We start from the raw sequence: 23,289 nt of genomic DNA on the forward strand, positions 1-23,289 counted from the left end.
GATGGATGTTTCAATAAATGCTGAAACAATTACTAAATAAATAAATAAATGCTGAAACAATTAAGTACTCATTTGGGGGGGAAAAACTGCATCACTACTCACTTCTCATTCCAGCTGCATCACATCTATAAGGGGAAAAACATACCAGAAGATAACATGAGGGATTTTTTTAAACTAATCTTGGAATAGAGATCTTTCTAAGCAAGAAACAAAATCTAGATATCAAAGATTAATAAACTTAGCTTTAGGGCGCCTGGGTGGCTCAGTGGGTTGAGCCGCTGCCTTCGGCTGGGGTCATGATCTCAGAGTCCTGGGATCGAGTCCCGCATCGGGCTCTCTGCTCAGCGGAGAGCCTGCTTCCCTCTCTCTCTCTCTCTGCCTGCCTCTCCATCTACTTGTGATTTCTCTCTGTCAAATGAATAAATAAAATCTTTAAAAAAAAAAAAAAACTTAGCTTTATAAAAACATAAAACTTCTCAATTAAAAAACACAAGAAATCAAGAGATAGATGACTATAAGCAATTCAAAGCAGAGGTGACAGAAAAATGCTAATTTCCTTAATATGTAAAAGCTATGTAAAAAAATCTTATAAATTAAGAATGAAGAAGCCATGGCCCCTGGGTGGGTCAGTGGGTTAAGCCGCTGCCTTCGGCTCAGGTCATGATCTCAGGGTCCTGGGATCGAGTCCCGCATCGGGCTCTCTGCTCAGCAGGGAGCCTGCTTCCTCCTCTCCTCTCTCTGCCTGCCTCTCTGCCTACTTGTGATCTCTCTCTGTCAAATAAATAAATAAATAAATAATCTTAAAAAAAAAAAAAGAAAGAATGAAGAAGCCAGCAACCCAACAGCAAAATGGACAGAAAGTATAGACAGTTCGCAAGGAATAAAAATAGCCAATAAGAATGTGGATAAAGGGGCGCCTGGGGGGCTCAGTGTAAAGCCTCTGCCTTCGGCTCAGGTCATGATCCCAGGGTCCTGGGATCGAGCCCCACATCAGGCTCTCTGCTCAGCAGGGAGCCTGTTTCCTCCTCTCTCTCTGCTTGCCTCTCTGCCTACCTGTGATCTCTGTCTGTCAAATAAATAAATAAAATCTTTAAAAAAAAAAAAAAAAAAGAATGTGGAAAGATGGGGTGCCTGGGTGGCTCAGTGGGTTAAGCCTCTGCCTTTGGCTAAGGTCATGATCTCAGGGTCCTGGGATCAAGCCCTGCTTTGGGCTCTCTGCTCAGCAGGGAGCTTGCTTCCCCCCTCTCTGCCTGCCTCTCTGCCTACTTGTGATCTCTCTCTCTCTCTGTCAAATAAGTAAATAAAATCTTAAAAAAAAAAAAAAAAAAAGAATGTGGGAAGATGAAAAAAAAAAAGAATGTGGAAAGATGATAAATTCTCTCAAGAAATGCAAATAAGACATAACTTTTTTACTACCAAAAAATAAGATGTTTTATAAAACCCAGTTTTGACCAGAAAATAGAAATATAAATTAATACAACTTCTCTGAAGGACAATCAGATGATACTTACCAAAAATTTTAATCATAATCCATTGACTCAGCAATTTCAATTCCAGGAATTTATCTTATAAATGTACAGGAACAAATACACAAAAATGTATAAAGATGGTTGCTGCAGCATTTTTGAAATAGCAAAAACTCAGAGAACAACCTAAATGTCCAGCATTAAGAATATTCATACACACACAGTATATATTCACATAAACATAAAACTTCCTTTATATATGTATATATTTACTTCTTTGCCAGAAAGAGAGAGAGCGAGTGAGCACATACACACACATCAGAGGGAATGGCAGGCAGAGGGAGAGAAGCAGGCTTCCTGCTAAGCAGGGAGCCCTATTCGGGGCTCCTTTCCAGAATACTGGGATCATGACCTGAGCCGAAGGCAGATGTTTAACTGTGTGAGCCACCCAGGTACCCCTGCTAAAACTTCTTGAAAAACATACAAGAAATTGCTGTCAGTGGGTATCCCTGGGGAGTAAGACTGGGAAATAGAAAATTAGACTTTTCATCATATACCTTTTTGTACAGTTAATTTTTATCCTATGCATCCATATAAATGCATTTACAATTCTTACAATTGTTAATTTTAATAGTAATTTTTTTAAAAGTTACTCAGAAAACATACAAGTTCAAAATAAACTTTGCCTCTAGTTGAGAGTAAGGGATGAGACCAAACCCATGGAATAAGAGCACCTGAACATAATAATCTCTCTTTATTTTGTTTATTTATTTAAAGATTTTATTTATTTATTTGACAGAGAGAGACACAGTAAGAGAGGCAACACAAGCAAGGGGAATGGGAGAGGGAGAAGTAGGCTTCCCGCTGTGCAGGGAGTCCAAGTCGGGGCTCAATCCCAGGACTCTCTCTGATCATGACCTGAGCTAAAGGCAGACACTTAACGACTGAGCCCACCCAGAAGCCCCATAATCTCTTTTTAAAACAAAACAAGATAAAAAAATAATAATAATAAAACAAAACAAGGACACCTGGGTGGCTCAGTTGGTTAAGTGACTGCCTTCAGCTCAAGTCATGATACAGGGTCCTGGGACTGAGGACTGAGTCCCACATAGGGCTCCCTGCTCAGCAAGGAGTCTGCTTCTCCCTCTCCGTTTGCCCCTCCCCCCATTTGCGCTTCCACGTGCTCTCTCTCCCCCAAATAAATAAAATCTTTAAAAAAAAAACAAAAAACAAAATGAACATCTGACAAAATGTTAGTAATTGCCAAATCTGGGTTTATTTGACATATTATCTTTTTTCAGTCATATGTGTTTTTTTTTTTTTAATCTTTCCAAATAAAAAGTGTAATTAAGAGGAAAAAAATGTGAAAGAAAACCTTTCCTGGGGTGCCTGGGTGGCTCAGTGGGTTAAGGCTCTGTTTTCAGCTCAGGTCAGGATCCCAGGGTCCTGGGATCGAGCCCTGCTTTGGGCTCTCTGCTCAGCAGGGAGCTTGCTTCCCCCCTCTCTCTGCCTGCCTCTCTGCCTACTTGTGATCTCTGTCTGTCAAATAAATAAATAAAATCTTTAAAAAAAAATGACTATAAGCTTCCAAAAGGCAAGGATTGTATCCTCTCAATTTTGTATCCTCAGCACCTAAATATATCCTCGTATAATAAATGTCTGTTGGGAGAATGAATAAATAAAAAGAAGCTCATAATTTGAGATACTGGGCTTTGTGGCTGGTAGAAATGGTGACCCTCTACATACTGCTGCCATTTTCCGAAAAAATTAACAGATGTAAAACCTCTTCTGTACTGCCTGGCATACACGACGCACTCAGTAAACGTTAGTTTCCTTCTTGTTTCCCATTCTTTTCCCTTTGATACTCTTTTCTTTTTCTTAAGATTTTATTTATTTATTTTAGAGAGAGAAAGAGAACAAAAGTACAAGTATGGAGGAGGCACAGAGGGAAAGGGAGAAGTAGACTCCCCACCGAGCAGGGAGCCCAACGTGGGGCTTGGTCCCAGAGCCATAGGATCATGACCTGAGCCAAAGGCAGACGCTTAACCAACTGAGCCACCCAGGCTTCCCTCTTCTAATACTCTTTAGGCAAATGACCAATGTCATTAAAACCAAACAACTAGGGGCGCCTGGGTGGCTCAGTGGGTTAAAACCTTTGGCTCAGATCATAATCCCAGGGTCCTGGGATAGAGCCCTGAGTTGGGCTCTCTGCTCAGCAGGGAGCCTGCTTCCTCCTCTCTCTGCCTGCCTCTCTGCCTACTTGTGAGCTCTGTCAAATAAATAAAATCTTAAAAAAACAAAAAAACACCAAACAACTATTTTGAAATTTCTCACATAATGGACAAAGCAGAAAGGGCAGGTAACTGGGCTGAAACAGACTAAAATTCTCGGAGTTAATCAGATTGAATGGAAATTCATTTTGGACAAAATACTACATGAAAAGCCCTTGCCTAGTAGATGATGGGCATAAAAGAGAGGTCTGAAATAGCAGCAGTTATAACTATAATAACTAACTTAATGTATTTTACCTTGCTGAACCTTTAAATTCACTGTAGTTTGTACTATAATTATCCTCAACGTTTTAAGCGAGGAATGCAAGGTAATGGAGAGGTAGCCAAAGGTCACAGAGTAAGTATGTGGTAGAGCTGGGAACCAAACTTACTAAAGAGCTCTTGCTCTTAACCACTTTATATTCTTGCCCTTGTCCTATTCCATGTTGGGGGTGGAATGTGGTCCCAGCCACTCTTCTCAAAGATATGTTAGGAATCTTTCTAGACAAAATTATTACAGAGTGTTAGAGTCACTTAAAGCAAGCAGATCGTATCAAGAAATAACCACATACCTGCAGAACTGATGGGATTTTCTCCTGAAGTTCTGACCCTAAAAAGAGGGGAAAGTATGTTGAATAAAATTAGAAACCCACATTTAATCTGCACAGTTATCAAGACTTGTATGCTTCTCATTAAGGTGAAGTCAATGCTAGATACTCCCTTCTTCTTTCCTTCCCTTCTTTCCATAAACATTACCAGGTGCCTATTATGTGCCAGACATCCTGAGGATACAAAAATAAGGAAATTGTCTCTATATATGGTCTAGTTGGGAGAAAGATATGCAAACTAATTGATCCACAATCTAGTGCTGATCCAGAATAAAAACTTGTACAAGATTTGGTGAAACACAGAGTAAAGTGTGGTCATTTCTACCAGAGGGGTTAAACCATTTGACCTGAGTTTTAAAAATGCAGAACTGGGGGGAGCCTGGGTGGCTCAGTGGGTTAAGCCTCTGCCTTCGGCTCAGGTCATGGTCTCAGGGTCCTGGGATCAAGCCCCTGCCAAGCAGAGAGCCTGCTTCCTCCTCTCTCTCTCTGCCTGTCTCTCTGCCTACTTGTGATCTCTTTCTCTCTGTGTCAAACAAATAAATCTTTAAAAAAAAATAAAATAAAAAAATAAAAATGCAGAACTGTTCTTAATTATTTAGCCTTAAGGAAAAGCATTTCAGGCAGAGGTATGAAAGTGGTCTTTTCAGGGAACGGCAACCAGCTAGATATGAATGAAACTTAAGCAGCAAGGAAAAGGGAGGTTGGTGAAAGAGGTAATCAGGGGCCAGGTTATGAAGAACCTCATACGCTGTGCTAAAGAATTTGCTGTTTACCTGTATAGACAGTGGGAAGCTCCTAGCAGATGTGAAGCATAGGCGTGCTATGATCAAGTTTAGGTTTTAGGAAGTTAACCCTGGCAGCAGATGGGTAATAAATGGGAGGAGTAAGAGAACCAGTGAGTTTGTTCTTGCAGGAGCCTTGCAAGGAGGGCAGAGATGAAGGACCAGGAGCGAGAGCCAGAGTAAACAGAGAAGTCAAGGACTATGGAGAACAATAATACAGCTCTGTTTGGCTCACTAGGTTATCAGCATATTTTAGTTCTGCATCCTGCGAAGTTTTGAAACGAAATTGTGGCACAAGCTGGAGACAAGCAGATATGTGATTAAATGCTGACTGTACCATTTCCAAACTGTGACCTCTGGCAAGTTCTTTTATATCGCTGTAACTCAGTTATCTCATCTTTAAAATGCAGATAATAATAGTATAATCTTGTGGGACTGAAAGTCTATCTTAAACTCTCTGAGCCAGTTTCCTGTTTTGTAAAATGACGTTATCTATATTTGTCCTGTAATATTTTTGTAAAAATTTGAGAGAACATGTAAAATGGTTCTATAGTAAGTAAGCACGGTGCTATAGTTAAGTACTTACTGAAGAGGTGACTGATCAATGGTTGGGGAAATAGATTACAATGGAAAGGAGTAATAGGAGAGAGGCTTCAATAAATGTAAAGGATTAAAAAAAATCATGCAGACTCATGGGTGCCATGTGGTCCAGGGAGATATACAATTCACTGTTTTATATCATATGGCTGCCACACATAAGACACTCAGTGATTACCTGCTGATTCAAGAAATATACTACCAAATGCCTTTTATTACCACTGAGAGAAAAACAGTGGGGAGTAGCAAATTGTATATGCAAGACAGTGGGAAAAAAACGGGTTTGAATTCTAACTCCAACTCATACTAGCTATGTCATCTCAAGCAATTAATTTGCTTCTCTGGACCTCAGTTATTTATGTATAAAATTAAGATAATATGACCCATTTCACCAGGTCACTATGAGGATCTATTCACTCATTAAACAAGTATTTATTAAATGCCTACTATGTGCCAGGCACCATTCTAGGCTCTAAGGATACAGCAGTAAACTAGACTAACATGTATGCTATATTAGGCATGATGCTTATATTCTAGGGGACAGGCAGGGAAAATAATTTAAGTAACTTTACATATACATCTTTCTAAAAAGTCTCAGGTGGTGATACCTGCAACAAAGAAAAATGAAGTAAGGGAAGAGAATAAAGATTGATGGGGTGAGGGGGGCACTGTTCTTACATAGGGTATTTGGCGAAGACCTCTCTAAAGGGATAACATCTGGGCACAAACCTGAATGAAGTAAGGAGGGTCAAGCCATACGGAAAGCTTTTTTAAAAATTTTGTTTAAAGGGCGCCTGGGTGACTCAGTGGGTTAAGCCTCTGCCTTCGGCTCAGTCATGATCCCAGGGTCCTGGGATCCTGAGCTCTCTGCTCAACAGGGAGCCTGCTTCCCTTCCTCTCTCTCTGCCTGACTCTCTCTCTGCTTGTGATCTCCGTTTGTCAAATAAATAAAATCTTTTTAAAAAATTGTTTAAAGATTTATTTCTTTATTTTAGAGAGAGCACACATGCATGAGTGAGCACATGAGGGGGCAGGGGTAAAGGCAGAGGGACAAGCAGACTCCACACTAAGCATGGAACCCTGAGCATGGAACCAGACATGGGGCTCAATCTCACGACCCTGAGATCATGACCTGAATCAAAATCAAGAGTCTGGGGACACCTGAGTGGCTCAGTGGGTTAAAGCCTCTGCCTTCGGCTCAGGTCATGATCCTAGGGTCCTGGGATCGAGCCCCGCATCGGGCTCTCTGCTCAGCAGGGAGCCTGCTTCCTCCACTCTCTCTCTCTGCCTGCCTCTCTGCCTACTTGTGATCTTGGTCTGTCAAATAAATAAATAAAATCTTTAAAAAAAAAAATCAAGAGTCTGACATTCAACTGACTGAGGCACCCAGGTGTCCCTAAATTTTTTTTAAGTAGGCTCCACTCCCCAACACAGGCCTTGAACTCATGACCCCAAAATTAAGAGTTTCATGCTCTACTGACTGAGCCAGCCAAGCACCCCGAGCCATATGGATATCTAAGGGAAGAATGGGCAAAGATCTTGAGGTAGGAGAGTGCTTAGATCCTCAAGAACTAAAAAGGGAGCCAGTATGCTAAAGCTGAGGAAGCAGTAGTATACAGATGAGGAGACAAATTATGTAAAGCCTTGTTGGATATGGTAAAGAGTGTAGATTTTATTTCTCTTTTTTTATTAGTTTCAGAGGTAGAACTTAGTGATCCATCAGTTGTATATAACACCTGGTGCTCATTACATCAAGTGCCCTCCTTAATGCCCATCACCCAGCTACCCCATCTCCCCCTTCCCTCCAGCAACACTGTTTCCTAGAGTTCAGGATCTTTCATGGTTTACCTCCCTCTCAATTTTCATCTCATTTTATTTTTCTTTCTGTAGATTTTGAGTAAGATGGGACACCATTAAAGAGTTCTGAGGGAGAAGTGACATAAACTATCTTGATTTTCAAAATAATCATTCCAGGGGTGTTTGGGTGGTTCAGTTGGTTAAATGTCTGCTTTTGGTTCAGGCTGTGACCCCAGGGTCCTGGGATTGAGACCAGCATTGAGCTCCCCGCTCAGTGGGGAATCTGTTTCTCCCTCTCCCTTTGCCCCTCCCCTGCTCGTGCTCCCTCTCTCTCAAATGAATAAGTAAAATCTTTAAGAATAAGTTTTTGAAAATAAAAATAATTACTCTGATTTTAGTGTGAAGGACAGAAGAGAAAAGGAAAGCAGTGGCATCAGTTAGGAGGCAGAATGATGATAGTAAATATTAGAAGGAGCTGGTCCCTAGTAGTTGAACAAAACAGAAAGCATGAGACCTGAAACTGGAGCTGAGGAAAGGTTTGATTCTGTATATATTTCAAAAGTAGAACTGAGAGGATTTGTTAAAGAATTGGATGTAGAGTAAGAGAATTAAGTGCTAAGGATGACTCCAAGGACTTTGGCCTGGGCAACTAGATGAATGAAGTTGTCATTTACTGAGAATGGGGAAGAGAGATGACAGGGGAGTTAATGTTTGAGATGCTTAGTAGACAGGTGGAGATGATGAAGGAAAAATGCTGGGTGAACTACCCAACAGAATGCAAATATTAGCTATACTTAACCATTGTTATTAATATCCTTACCTTAAGAGAGAAAAGGCTTGCTTAAAAATGATATCGTTCCTCAGACACAGCATCTAGAGCAAAACAGCCATGTTAGGACAATTTTAATTATTCATAGCCTTCCAAGCACCTCTTCAAAAAGAGGCTAGAAACCCAAATTACACAACCAAAAAGGACCCAAAGCCTCTTGTCTAGCAAAGAAGCTGTCTTTCAGTTAATACTGAACATGTAGGCAAACCAAGGTCATCTTCGCTCTTATTCCACCAGCTACAGAAATTGCTAAAACACAGAAGTCCCCCTCCATGCTGCTTTTTGTTGTTGTTGTTGTTTTTTACCTTATTTTCCCTTTCCAACAGGATCTTTTTTTCTACTATCAATCAACAATTATGCTTCTGACAACCACAGGCACCATGCAAGGGACTTTTAACTCTTTCCTAATTCTCAAAACATCGCAAGACAATTTGACAGGTGAGACAGCTGAGGCCCATAGTTTATATTCTGAGAAATCATACCTAATAAGTGTCTAAGAGGACTGTTTTTGGTTTTGTTTTGTTTTGTTTTAAGAGGACTGTTTTACTCCAAAGGCTATGCCTCTGTTAGAGCACACTGTCTTAATAATAATAATGACACCAGTATCAACAAAACAATAATAATGAGAGGAGGCAGTAGCAGTGGCAGCTTCCCTCCCTACATTTCCCCCCTTCCTGTTCCTTCAAACTCACTCTGCCGTGCTGAAACCCACTCGAAATATCAGTGGTATAGCGTTCCTAAGGGGATTTAACACAGAGGTCTTTTTTTAAAGTAACTAGATAATAAATACTAAACGTCCTTAGGCCCCATAGCATGAAGAGAAAATCCTGTCCTCTAAGGGTAACAATTTAAATCCCTTCAACATGTATCTGTTAAAATCCTATTACACAAAAACAAGAAAGTCTGAGAAAGTGTCACAGACAAGAGAAGCCCAAGGAGACATGATGACTAAATGTAATATAACATCCTGGATGGGATCCAGGACAAAAAAATGACATTAGATTTTTAAAAATGAAAGAAATATGAATAAAGTATGGGCCTTAATTAACAATACTGTATCAATATCAGTTCATTAATTATGAAAAATATACCACACTGATTTCAGATAATAACAGGGAAAGTAGATATGAGGTATATGGGAATTCTCCATATTATCTTTGCAACTTATCTGTAATTCTAAATGATTCTAAAGGGCACCTGGGTGGCTCAGTCATTAAGCGTCTGCCTTCAGCTCAGGTCATGATCCTGGAATCGAGGCCCACATCGGGCTCCCTGCTCAGTGGGAAGCCTGCTTCTCCCTCTCCCACTCCCCCTGTTTGTGATCCCTCTCTCTCTCTGTCTCTGTCAAATAAATAAACAAAATCTTTTAAAAAATAAAATAAAAATAAGTTATTCTAAAATAAATTTTATTTTTAAAAAATATTTTATTTATTTATTTGACAGACAGAGATCACAAGTAGGCAGAGAAGCAGGCAGAGAGAGAGAGGAGGAAGCAGGCTCCCTGCTGAGCAGAGAGCCTGATGCAGGACTCGATCCCAGGACCCTGGGATCATGACCTGAGCCGAAGGCAGAGGCTTTAACCCAATGAGCCACCCAGGTGCCCCCAAAATAAATTTCATTTTTAAAAAAGCTATTCTATGCCAACTACTGTGTTGAATATTAAAGGGAATATAAAGACAAAATGTAACAACATAAACAAACTTTGAAAATATTAAACTAAGTGAAAGAAGCCAGTTATAAAGAGCCAAATATTGTATGATTCCATTTATATGAAATACCTAGAGCAGGCAAATCTATAGAGAAAGAAAGTAGATTAGTGGTTGCCTAGAGCTAGAGGGTCTGAGGTGGTAGGGATGACAACTGAGGGATACGGATTTCCCTTTTGGGGTGATGAAATGTTCTAATATTGATTATAGTGATGGATGTACACTGAGTGTGTATATACACACACACAAATATATATATAAATACATATACATATATATTTCTTAACTTGTTCAAACACATGACCCTGAGATCAAGAGTCACATGCTCTCCCATATTCTACTGACTGAGCTAGCCCAGTGCCTCATACTCCGAATTTATTAAAAGTCACTGAATTGTATATTTTAAATGGATGAATTGTGTGGTATGTGAATTGTATCTCAATAAACCTGTTTTAAAAAAAATGTAAGCACAATCCTTGTCCTGCAGGAGTTTGAATGGCTGGAGTTACAGGCACACTTCCGTATTAAACAGCTAAGCAATACAAGTATTATATGACTTAATCAAAATAGGTGGTATGAATAACAAGCACCTCCAGCAAGAAATTCAGGTGGAGATGGCCAGGAAAAATTCTTCTTCTGAGGTGATACAGACACTGAGAATCTGTTCAAAGTCATGAACGTTCTCCCCATACAAATACATATTAGCACAAATAAAAGTTTGCATACTACTTAGGGAGATTCACTGAAACTCTTCACATCACCCACATACCACTATGCTAAATTAAGAGCTCCTCAGGGACAAGAATCATGTATACCTCTCAGGCACACTGCAGATATTCAATCGATGTTTGTTTTTGTAAGCAAATAAATGATTAGAAAGCGAATGAATGATACCCATGGCTACCATTTATTAAACCCCCACATCTATTTTGTTTGGTACTTACCATGTATCTAAATCATAATTCCCTTACAGAATATTATTATCCCACTTTACAGTTAAGAAATGGAGATTAAATAATTTGCCCAAAGTCAAACAGCCACTACCAAAACTAGCATAGGATCTCAGGATTCTCTGAATCTAAAGTCCCTAATTCCCCCCCCTATTCTATACCCTCTCTCTCAAATGTGTTAGTGCTTAAGAAATCCAGGCAGGGGCGTCTGGGTGGTTCAAGTCAGTTAAGAGACTGACACTTGGTTTCAGCTCAGGTCAGAAGATCAAGCCCTGTTCTGGCTCCGCACTTGGCACGGAGTCTGCCTGAGACTCTTTCTTTCCTTTGCCCTCTGCCCCTCCCCCCACCATACACTAGCTTGCTCTCCCCCTCTTCCTCTCTAAAATAAATTATAAACACACACACGTGTATGTGTATGTATACGTGTGTGTGTGTGTGTGTGTGTGTATACATACACATATATATATTCTGTTCACTCATTTTTATTCTGTTTGTCTGTCATGTTTGTTAAATCTTAGCCCTGGAGAAAAGAGAGTCCTCTGCTCTAACTCCAGGGAGGGGAAGTACTGGCCAGGGTATAATGGCACTGGCTGGAGCTCCTGACTCCCAGGGCTCCTTGTTGCCTTCACTGCCTTTCATGTTGACCATTTAGGTTAAGCATATTGTACTCATAATTAAAAAATCCTTTAGTATCTGATTTAATTGGACTGTTTAGGATCATCTATGTATTTTGCCCTTCCTTCCATCTATTCATATCCTTTCCAATCATCATGACCTCACATTCTCTAGGAGATTTCTCCTAAATTTGCTCAAACTGTTCCCTTCCCCTGCCCCGATTTTTTAAAAAGATTTATTTATTTATCTGAGATACGGGGCAGAGGGAGAGGGTCTGAGCCGAAACCAAGAGTCAGATGCTTAACTAACTCTGCCATCCAGGCACCCCCAGAATATATTCTTAAGTGGGTCACTTCATATAGAAGAGGAATTGAATGGGAAGAAAGATCTAGATGACACTGATTTTTTCCCTCACTTTAGTCACTCAGATTTCTGAGTCTCTACAAAAGCAAAGGATTTAATTATCTAAAAGCCAGGATTAAGGGTTGGCAATTTTCTGAAAGACATTCAAATTGTGGTGTGAACTCTCCCTTTCAGCTCTGGGAAATGTGCTTCCTCTCCCCTGCATGCTCGGCATTATTTATCAGAACAAAAGTAATCTATTTTGGGACTATATCCACAAATACCCGCTCCTCCCAGTCAGCAAATGAAGAGCGGCTATAGCTCTGCAGCAAATAGGAAGAGGAAGGCAGTGATGCTAGTGAATGAAGGAATGAATGGGGACACAGCTGCCCCAATGGGTTACCAAAATACTTGTGCCATGAGCTCTGGAGTCAAGAACAGGGGGACCGCACAGCTACCAAAGACTGAAGTCACCAAGCCAAATCTATACTGTATGAGTAGCTTCACACACCTGAGTCCCAGGTGAGTAGTGATAGTAGTGAGTCAGGGGACCATAAGGCAAGAAACTGAAAGCTGTTTTACAATTATTAGCTGAGAGGTTCCTGAGTGGCTCAGTCAGTTAAGCAGCTGCCTTCAGCTCAGGTCATGATCCCAAGGTTCTGAAATCCAGTCCTGAATCTGGCTCCCTGCTCAGCAGAGAGTCTGCTTCTCCTTCTCCCTCTGCCTCTCCCCCATTGCTCATGCTCTCTCTCTCCCTCTCATGCTCTCTCTCAAATAAATAAATAAAATCTTTTTAAAAATTAAAAAGAAGAAAAAAGAAAACATTTAAAAATAGCTATTAAGAGTACATTTGTGTATTAATACTTTTTTTCTTTTTTTTAAGATTTTATTTGAGGGCTGGGCGCCTGGGTGGCTCAGTGGGTTAAGCCACTGCCTTCGGCTCGGGTCATGATCTCAGGGTCCTGGGATCGAGTTCCGCGTCGGGCTCTCTGCTTGGCGGGGAGCCTGCTTCCCTCTCTCTCTCTCCCTCTCTGCCTGCCTCTCCATCTGCTTGTGATTTCTGTCAAATAAATAAATAAAATCTTAAAAAAAAAAAAAAAGATTTTATTTGAGGGGTGCCTGGATGGCTCAGTGGTTAAAGCCTCTGCCTTCGGCTCCGGTCATGATCTCAGGGTCCTGGGATCAAGCCCTGCTTGATCAGAGAGCCTGATCTCTGATCAGCAGGGAGCCTGCTTCCCCCTCTCTCTCTTCCTGCCTCTCTGCCTACTTGTGATCTCTCTCTCTGTCTGTCAAATAAATAAATAAAATCTTAATTAAAAAAAAAAGATTTTATTTGAGAGAAGCCTGGGTGGCTCAGTCGGTTAAGCCACTGCCTTTGGCTCAGGTCGTGATCCTAGGGTCCTCGAATTGAGTCCCGCATCCGGCTCCTTGCTCCGCGGGGATCCTGCTTCTCTCTCTGCCTCTGTCTGCCACTCTGCCTGCTTGTGTGCTCTCTCTCTCTCTCTCTGACAAATAAATCAATAAATAAAATCTTTTTTAAAAAAGAAAGATTTTATTTATTTGACAGACAGAGATTACAAGTAGGCAGAGAAGCAGGCAGAGGGGCGGGGTAAGCAGGCTCCCCACTGAGCAGAGAGCCCAAAGTGGGCTGATGCTGGCTCAATCCCAGGACCCTGGGATCATGACCTAAGCCAAAGGCAGAGGCTTTAACCCACTGAACCACCCAGGCGCCCCTTTAATAAATATTTTAAACAGCAGTTACTATCACTTATTGAGTACATCCTTTGTGATCACTTGACACATACTATTTCAGTTCCTCTTTATATCAATCCTCTCATAGAGGCATAATTGAGATAATTGTCCCTATTTTACAGAGAGAGAAAAAAAAAAACAGAGGCTTAGGAAAACTGCCTGAAGTTATAGGTTTGGCAAGAGGCGCCAAAAATTCAAACCCAAGGCTGACTGAATCCAAAGCCCATGTCTTCCATTCTACCATACTACCTCTCACAGAGTAATACCAATTACTGAAATTCATATGCTAGTAACAATAGCATCAATAATCCTACCATTTCTTGAGTAACTGCTATCTGCCAAACATCATTTCCTTTAATCCTCACAACCATTCTGTGAGGTAGGTTTTTTTTTTTTAAGATTCTTTAATTTATTTTATTTGAGAGACAGAGATTACAAGTAGGCAGAGAGGCAGGCAGAGAGAGAGAGAGAGAGGAGGAAGCAGGCTCCCTGCTGAGCAGAGAGCCTGATGCGGAGCTCAATCCCAGGACCCCAGGGTCATGACCTGAGCCAAAGGCAGAGGCTTCAACCCACTGAGCCACCCAGGTGCCCCTGTGAGGTAGGTTTTTTGACCCCCATTTTATTGCAAGGAAACCAAAGCTCAGAAAGGTGAATTAATATGCCTTAAGCACACAGCTGGCTAGTGGTGTTTTAGCTGACTTTTCCTAAGTTCTTTCAAAACCACTTTTGTTCATAGTCTTTCCCAAGTCTCTTCTTAATATGTTAATTTGTTTATTTTTTTACAAGATTTTTATTTATTTGACAGAGAGAGTGAGAGAGTGTACAAGGAGGGAGAGCTGCAGAGGGAGAAAGAGTAGCAGACTCCACGCTGAGCAGAGAGCCCGATACGGGGCTCCATCCCAGGACCCCGGGATCATGACCTGAGCTGAAGGCAGATGCTTAACCACCTGAGCCACCCAGGTGCCCCTTAATATGTTTAATATGTTGGGGTGCCTGGGTAGCTCAGTCATTAAGCATCTGCCTTAGGCTCAGGTCATGATCCCAGAGTCCTGGGATCATGTCCCGCATCAGGCTCCCTGTTCCACCGGAAGCCTGCTTCTCCCTCTCCCACTTCCCCTGCTTGTGTTTCCTCTCTCACTGTGTCTCTCTCTGTCAAATAAATAAATAAAATATTTTTTAATAATATGTTTAATATGGTGACTGTCAGAGTCTGTCTTTGCACTGAGTTTTGGTAGCACTTAGGAGCACAGGTTAAGGATTCATACAAACCTGGGTTTGAATATCAAACTTCCACATTCATATTTGTACGATCTTTGGCAAGTCCCTTAAGAAATACTTAGCCTCCCATACGTATGATTAAATTTGTATGAAATGACCAGAACAAACAAATCAACACAGAAAGAAAGCAGATTAGTGGTTACATGGGGATGGGCAGGAGATGAATGAGGAATGACTGCTTATAGGTACAGGGTTTCTTTTGGGAGTGAAGAAATGTTCTGGAATTAGACAATGATGATAGCAGCACAACTTTGTGAACATACCAAAAACCACTGAATTGTCCATCTTAAATGGGTAAATATTATGGTATGTGAATTATATCCCAATTTTTAATAAAAGAAAAAAAAAGAAAGAAACATCTGGCCTTCTAGCATAACTGCTGGATTGTATTTCCAGGCCACAGATGAGCTTTGTTAAGCCTATATCCTACCTCCTTCCAGGGCTAAATTGTTTAGAAATACCCGTGGTTACCTAAAAGGTTAAGTCCAATCCCCGACCATTTCCCCAAGTCTCATTCACATATTTGTCTACATATTGTCCCTTGATCCAAGCCCTGCTGCTTGTCTCCCTCCCAATTTCTTCTGAAACCTCTGGAACTTCAAATACGTTCTCATTTCAGGGCCTTTGCATATACTCCCTCTGTTTAAATTCTATCATTCTGGGGCGCCTGGGTGGCTCAGTGAGTTAAGCCGCTGCCTTCGGCTCAGGTCATGATCTCACATTTCTGGGGATCGAGTCCCGCATCGGGCTCTCTGCTGCTTCCCTCTCTCTCTCTCTGCCTCCCTCTCTGTCTACTTGTGATCTCTCTGTCAAGTAAATAAATAAATAAATAAATAAATCTTTAAAAAAAAAAATTCTATCATTCTTTAAGTCTTAGTCATGTAGCATCCTCAAGAAAACTTTCCTTACTGCTCAGATTTACTTGGACCCTGCTGTTATACACTCACATAGCACCCAGAATACTTCTTTCGTGGCATTTATCATAATTAGTTAAGCAGTTAAATGTTTAATTAGCCTGTCTCTTTTGCTAAGAATACAAGCTTCATAAAGACAGGAAACTGCTATATCCCAACATCTACCATACTTTCTGGCACACTGTGGGTAGTCAGTAAATATCTGCTGATTGAATTAATAAATCCCTCCAAACCTCACTTCCTTATCTTTTTTCTTTTTAAGATTTATTTATTTACTCTGGGTGGGGGCAGAGAGAGGGGGAGAGAGAGAATCCCAAGCAGACTCCCCCACCCAGTGTAGAGCCTGGTGCAGGGCTCGATCCGACAATCCCTAGATCATGACCAGAGCCAAAACCAAGAGTCGGACACTCAATCAACTGAGCCACCCAGGTATCCCTCCTTACCTTTAAAGAGGTTATAAAAATATTTACCTCAGGGATGCCTGAGTGGCTCAGTCAGTTGGATGTCTGCCTTCAGCTCAGGGCATGAACTTTTGTTCAGTCACTTATTCACTCAGTATATATCAGGTACTTATTTTAGGTCAAGTACACTGTAGGCTGGGTACATATACATATAAAGAAAATATAGGGGCGCCTGGGTGGCTCAGTGGGTTGGGCCTCTGCCTTCGGCTGTGGTCATGATCTCAGGGTCCTGGGATCGAGCCCTGCATCCACCTCTCTGCTCAGCGGGGAGCCTGCTTCCTCCTCCCCTTTTGCGTGCCTCTCTGCCTACTTGTGATCTCTCTCTCTCTAATAAGTAAATAAAATATTTTAAAATATATATAATGCAGGGGCGCCTGGGTGGCTCAGTGGGTTAAGCCGCTGCCTTCGGCTCAGGTCATGATCTCAGGGTCCTGGGATAGAGTCCCGCATCGGGCTCTCTGCTTGGCAGGGAGCCTGCTTCCTCCTCTCTCTCTCTCTGCCTGCCTTTCTGCCTGCTTGGTCTCTGTCAGATAAATAAATAAAATCTTTAAAAAAAAATTTTTTTTTTAATATATATAATGCATATATATATATATATATATATATACACACACACAGCTATCTACCCTCAAATCTTTCTAGTGAAGACAGCAGATGTGCAAATTATTTATTACATTGCAATGTGAGATCAGGGTAATGGGCTGTATAGGAAAAGGAAGGATTGGCAACTTGGAAAGATGAACGAAGGTTTTCATTCCGCATTTCACAGATGAGGAAAAGCAAGATTAACCAATTACAGAAACATAAAATACTCAAAAAAGGAAAAGCAGTGGAGTTTTAGGAGAGATAGAAACAACAGGCTCCAGTCTCAGCTCTATGGTTCACTCAACTGGCTGTTGTCCTATAAAAAAAAAAAAAAAGGCATTTAGGGGTGACTGGGTGGCTCAGATAGTGAAGCATCTGCCTTCAGCTCAGATGGTCCTGGGATCGAGCCCCGCCTCAGGCTCTCTACTCTGCAGGAAGCCTATTCTCCCTCTCCCACTACCTCTGCTTATATTCCCTCTCTCGCACTCTCTCTCTCTCTGTCAAACAAACAAATAAATAAAATCTTGTTTAAAAAAGCATTCATTAGGGGTGCCTGGGTGGCTCAGTGGGTTTAAAGCCTCTGCCTTCAGCTCAGGTCATGATCTCAGGGTCCTGGGATCGAGCCCCACATCGGGCTCTCTGCTCTGCGGGGAGCCTGCTTCCTCCTCTCTCTCTGCCTGCCTCTCTGCCTACTTGTGGTCTCTCTCTGTCAAATAAATAAATAACATCTTAAAAAAAAAAAAGCATTCATTAATTCAGGCATTCAATAGGACATCTGAAAACCTACCATGTACCAGACACTGTGCCAGTAGCTTCCATTTCATTTCCTGTGCCTGTGACAACCGAATGAAACTATGAAAATGAAAGCAGTACATAAACTGAAGAATACTACCAATATTCCTGCATATACAGGCCTTCACACCTTACAAGTACTATTATTTACATTATCTTCTATAATTGTTACAATTCTAATGGTGGCATTATCATCTGCATTTTAAAATAAGAAACTGAAGCACAGAGAGGTCAAATAACCCATCTAAGGTGATATACATAGCAAGATATAGAACCCAGGTCTGATGCCAATTCCCTGGGTTTCTCTTTATTTATTTATTTATTTATTTGAGGGAGAGAGAGGACACAAGCAGAAGGAACAGCAGAGGAAGAGGGAGAAGCAGGCTCCCCTTGGGACATGGGGCTCAACTCCAGGACCCCAGGACCATGACCTGAGCCAAAGGCAGACACCTAACTGACTGAACCATAACCATCCAGACACACCCCTGGGTTTTGCTTATAAATGTAAAACATTAACACTTCCAGACAGGCTGAAGATGGTCACAAGACTACATATGATTAGATGCCAAGAGATAATACCAGCTAGTTCAGAAAATAATCATTTTAGCCAGAGTAGTCAGAAAGGTTTTATGGAAAAGATGAGACCTGAGCTGGGTGTTCAAGGATGTAGGTAAGAAGGGTGAGGGTATTTCAAGTGAGACTAGCCAAAGCAGCAGGGCGGAGTAGAAGAATAAAATCAGTAACAAAGGCATCTGGAAGGTAGCAGTGGTATCAGACTTGGAGAGGCCCTATATGCCCTTTTATTTTTAGGTGATGCCCTAATGACAGATTTACATGGGCTCTCCTGGAGTCTAGAATGGTAGGAAACAGTATTCCTTGAAAACTTAGGCCTCTCTTTCAGCAGTCCTCAGAATCAAAGCAAATACCACAGGGCCAAGGAGTCACCAAACTGACCATCTTTAACAGTGGAATTTTGAAAACTTCCTGATTTTTTTTTTTTTAATTATCCTTTTACCAGATCTGGCCAAATTCTCAGTTAGACTAAAGTGAATATTAGTGAGTTGTTTTATAAAGATGTAAGGTTTGAGCCATTAAGGAAACAAGCCTAAAGACGTTTAGGGACCACCCCAAGATAACTAATGGTAGACCCATAAGCAGCAAAGATCATGCTGACCTATATATATCATGGACATAAAATTTCTACAAGGCTTAAAATAAAATTTTAATATAAACTGCTAAAAGTAAGTCATCATTCTGAGAAGCATTATACAACTAAAAGAACACAACTGAAATCTGTTAAGAGGGCAAGGAAAGACCAAGGAATGCATTTATCGTGATTCAGAGGGTTTTACTGCAGTCATTTAAATAAGGTTTTGTAAGCAACAATTTAGGTTATTTCCCTTTTCGTATCGCCAAGTAGCCTCACAGCCTCACATCCCAATCTGGTCACCAACTCAAAACGGTATACTTAGAAAAGACTCCTGAAGTGCAAAAATAAAATGACCCCCTCAAGGTCATTCAGATTATCGGAACTGACCGCGGTTTCGAGATTCCCACTGCGGAGCTCTTGTCTCTTCAGGCCAATGGGCTGCCAGGGTGGCTGGTAGGAGGGGGCGTGGCCCACTGGCAAACGCCTCCGAGTGCGCCCGGAAAGGAGTGGAGGGAACACAACCCTTTGACTACAAGGCGCCGCGTGTGCTGCCGGGAGAGCCTATTCTCGCCGGTTTCTCATACCCGGATGTCTACACAGGCGGTGATAGCCTGGTTGCCACCTACGAGTTCTATTCTCCCCACCACCTCCGCCGCGGCCAGAGTACTTGGAACCTACGTTACCTTTCCCAGAGCTCCGTTCATCATCTGCTGTTGCGGCCGCTAACTGTAAGCTGAAAACCTGCCCAACCTGCAGCGATCCCCGGGCGTCTGAAAACACTGACGGAACGCCTCGACCGTGTCCAGTAACAATATGAGACCGAGAGTCACTCAATTCCCGCAGCACCTTGGTTCCGGTAGCTTCTGAAACTCAGAAGCTAGAAAAGTCCGCCTCGCTACAGCTTAAGTGTTAACTTCACTGCGGTTCGTCCCGGAGTAATTGCCACCTCTGTGTTGTGCCGAAGCTTTGCACACGATTCTGCTATGTCTTCCACCATACTGTGTATTAGTTGTTACTGTCTCTTTCACATATTTGATTTTGAGTTCCTCAAGGACTGAGATCCCGATGAATTCATGCCAGTGGCTAGCAGAAGACATGGAGAGTTCTGACTTCTAACCTTGACTTAAAAGCTGATTGACCCTAAGTGAGCTTTTCTGACATTCAATTGTCTCATAATAATTGGTAATAACTACTTTCTATTGACTGACCATTTCTTGCAATGCATTATCTCAGAGCAACCTGTAATTTATCCCTCACAAGCCTGCTAGAGAAATATTATCAGTTGGTTTTACATATAAAGATATTCCGAGAGGTTAAGAGACTTGTCTGGGGCCAACCAACCGAAGCAGTTGAATTTCAAACTCAGTCTGCTTGATGCAGTGTTTTCCCTCTTACACACCCCTTCTATATGCGATAATAATGTCACTGCACTTTCAATTACTTACTTTACACACATTAACCATTTACTTAGCATGACTTTGTGCCAGCCCTTTGATTAAATCTTGGGAATACAGAGATGAATAATACATAGTCCCTGCCCTTAAGTGGCTCATAGAGAATTTCATCAAACTAAAGAGCTTCTGAGCAGCAAAGGAAACAATCAACAGAGTGAAGAGACAGCCTACAGAATGGAAGAAAACAGTTGCAAACCATACATCTTTTAAGGGGTTAATATCCAAGGTATATAAGGAATTCAACTCAATAGCAAGAAAATAAGTAACTTGATTTTAAAATGGTCAAAGGCATTTGCCACACGCAGATGGACCTAGAGGATATTATGCTAAGTTAAATTAGTTGGAAAGAGAAAGACAAATACCATATGATTTTACTTATCTGTGGTCTCTAAAAATCAAAACAGACTCTTAAATTTGAAGAACAAATTGATGGTCCAAAGGGAAGATGGGTGGGGATAGGCGAAATAGGTGAAGGGGATTAAGAGATACAAATTGATGGGCGCCTGGGTGGCTCAGTGGGTTAAGCCGCTGCCTTCATCTCAGGTCATGATCTCAGGGTCCTGGGATTGAGTCCCGCATCGGGCTCTCTGCTCAGCAGGGAGCCTGCTTCCCTCTCTCTCTCTCTGCCTGCCTCTCCATCTACTTGTGATTTCTCTCTGTCAAATAAATAAATAAAATCTTAAAAAAAAAAAAAGAGAGATACAAATTGAAGTTATAAAATATGTCACAGAGGGATGCCTGGGTGGCTCAGTCAGTTAAGCATATGCCTTCCACTCAGGTCATGGTCCCAGGGTCCTAGGATCGAATCCTGCATCTGGCTCCTTGTTCAGCAGGGACCCTTGCTTCTCCCTCTCCCTGTCATTCCCCCTGCTTGTGCTCTCTCTCTGTCAAATAAATAAATAAAATATTTTTTTAAAATTTTTAAACAGGGATGCCTGGGTGGCTCAGTTGGTTAAGCAGCTGCCTTCGGCTCGGGTCGTGATCCCAGCATCCTGGGATCGAGTCCCACATCGGGATCCTTGCTCCGCAGGGAGCCTGCTTCTCCCTCTGACTCTGCCCTCCACTCTGTCTGCCTGTGCTCGCTCTCGCTCGCTCTCTCTCTGATAAATAAATAAATAAAATCTTTAAAAAATTTTTAAACAAAATAAAATAGTTGGGACTCACTGAAGCAGGGTACAGATTGGTGGTTACCAGGCATTTGAGCAGGAATTGAGAGCAGAATGGGGAAGTGTTGGTCAAAGGGTACAGAGTTCCAGTTATTCAGGATTAATTAATCTTAGAGATCAAAGCATGATGGCTACAACTAATAATACTGTATGGAATAATGAAAATATGCTAAGAGAATAAATTTAGGTGCTCTCGTCACAAAAGACAACTATATGAGGAAATGATATATTAACTAGCTTGACTGTAAGTAATCTTTTCACTATGTAGATGTATATCAAATCATCATATTGTATGCCTCAAATATATACAATTTTTAGGCAGCTGATAGAGATCAGTAGGGAAGCTAAGTCATAAGCAAATAATTAGAAAGCAATGATGAGGGCACCTGGGTGGCTCAGTGGGTTAAAGCCTCTGCCTTTGGCTCAGGTCATGATCTCAGGGTCCTGGGATCGAGTCCCACATCCGGCTCTCTGCTCAGGAGGGAGCCTGCTTCCTCCTCTCTCTCTGCCTACTTGTGATCTCTCTGTGTCAAATAAATAAATAAAATCTTTTAAAAAAAGCAATAATGAATTCTAATTACAGAGATATACACATAAACTCTGTGTATGAAAGGAGTACCTGGTCACATAAAGTCAACATCAAGTGAAATAACAAATCTGCAGTTGATTTTATTGTTGGCATTATTATTATTGTTCCACTGTTTTGATGTTATTATTGTTGTTCTTAGCAAGGCAAAGACGTAAAACCTGGTAAATATAAATGGGGCTTCAGGTGATAGGGAGTTTGTTTTATTGTCAGAAACCCTGTCAGGATCTCATATCCTATTTGGGTGCCTCGGTGAGTGGCTCAGTAAGCTGAGGATCTAACTCTTGATTTCAGCTTGAGTCATGATCTTGGGGTTGTGAGATCAGCAGGCATCAGGCTCCTTGCTCGGTGAAGAGTCGGCTGGAGATGCTCCCTCTCCCTCTGCCCCTCCCCTGCTCTCTCTCAGAAATGAATAAATTGCTTTTTTTAAAGCCATTATCCTACTTTTTTTTTAATCTATTTTTCCTATGATGAAATTCCAAGGTGCTACAAAGGAATATGTAGGAAAATCTATGTCCCCCAAAGGTAGTCCTTAACCCTTTGGGGGTTGTTAAGAGATTATCTAAAAAGACAAACTCAGGATTAAGTGATGCTCTTAGCATAATGCATTGTGCATGGTGGCCACTCAATAGAAAGTAGTTATTATCAGTTATTTTGAGGCAACTGAATGTTGGAGAGGCTCACTTAGAGTCAATCACCTTTTTTTTTTTTTTTTTAAGTTTACATACTTCTTTTAGTAATCTCTATACCCAATGTTGGGCTCAAACTCACAACCCCAAGATCAAGAGTCGCATGCTCTACCTACTGAGTCAGCCATGTGCCCCTCCATCAGCTTTTATATCAAGGTTAGAAGACAGATCTCCATGTCCTCTGCTATCCACTGAAATAAACTGATTTATCAGATAGGATCTTAGTCCTTGAGGAACTCACAATGAAATATGGGAAAGAGATACTAACAAATAACGAACACATAGTATAGTAGATGAAATGGCAGAATTGTGTGCAAAGTATTGAGACAACAAAGAGACAGCAATTAATTCTGCCTAGACAAATAACAGACATTTCATACCTCCAACACAGTGACTGGACTTTGCTTGCATGGGTATCTGAAAGCTGTTGAGATTTTAGAAGTGAATTTTTATTATTTTTTTTTAAATAGAAAAAAATAAAGTCTGTTGAGATCCTAGTT

The 23,289-nt window shown here is 41.3% G+C and overlaps 1 protein-coding gene across 3 annotated transcripts in view; it reads right to left on the bottom strand.

The window, feature by feature from the left end:
• The window catches only part of MRPL48 (mitochondrial ribosomal protein L48), a 69,730-nt gene that overhangs the window by 36,762 nt on the left and 9,679 nt on the right, over window positions 1-23,289 (bottom strand). Inside the window, exons 1-3 of one of the 3 annotated variants that reach the window (XM_082749789.1) lie at window positions 19,578-20,029; window positions 8,341-8,393; window positions 4,309-4,346 (exon numbers count right to left, since the gene is read on the bottom strand). In XM_082749789.1, coding sequence (XP_082605915.1) covers window positions 4,309-4,346; window positions 8,341-8,393; window positions 19,578-19,601 — 115 coding nt within the window. In that variant the 5' untranslated portion in view covers window positions 19,602-20,029. Of the gene's footprint in view, window positions 1-4,308; window positions 4,347-8,340; window positions 8,394-19,577; window positions 20,030-23,289 lie in introns of those variants that run through there. The other 2 variants (XM_082749791.1, XM_082749790.1) reach the window with 2 other exon arrangements.

This window comes from Mustela nivalis, assembly GCF_964662115.1.
Source record: "Mustela nivalis genome assembly, chromosome: 9".
Taxonomy (NCBI): Eukaryota; Metazoa; Chordata; class Mammalia; order Carnivora; family Mustelidae; genus Mustela; species Mustela nivalis.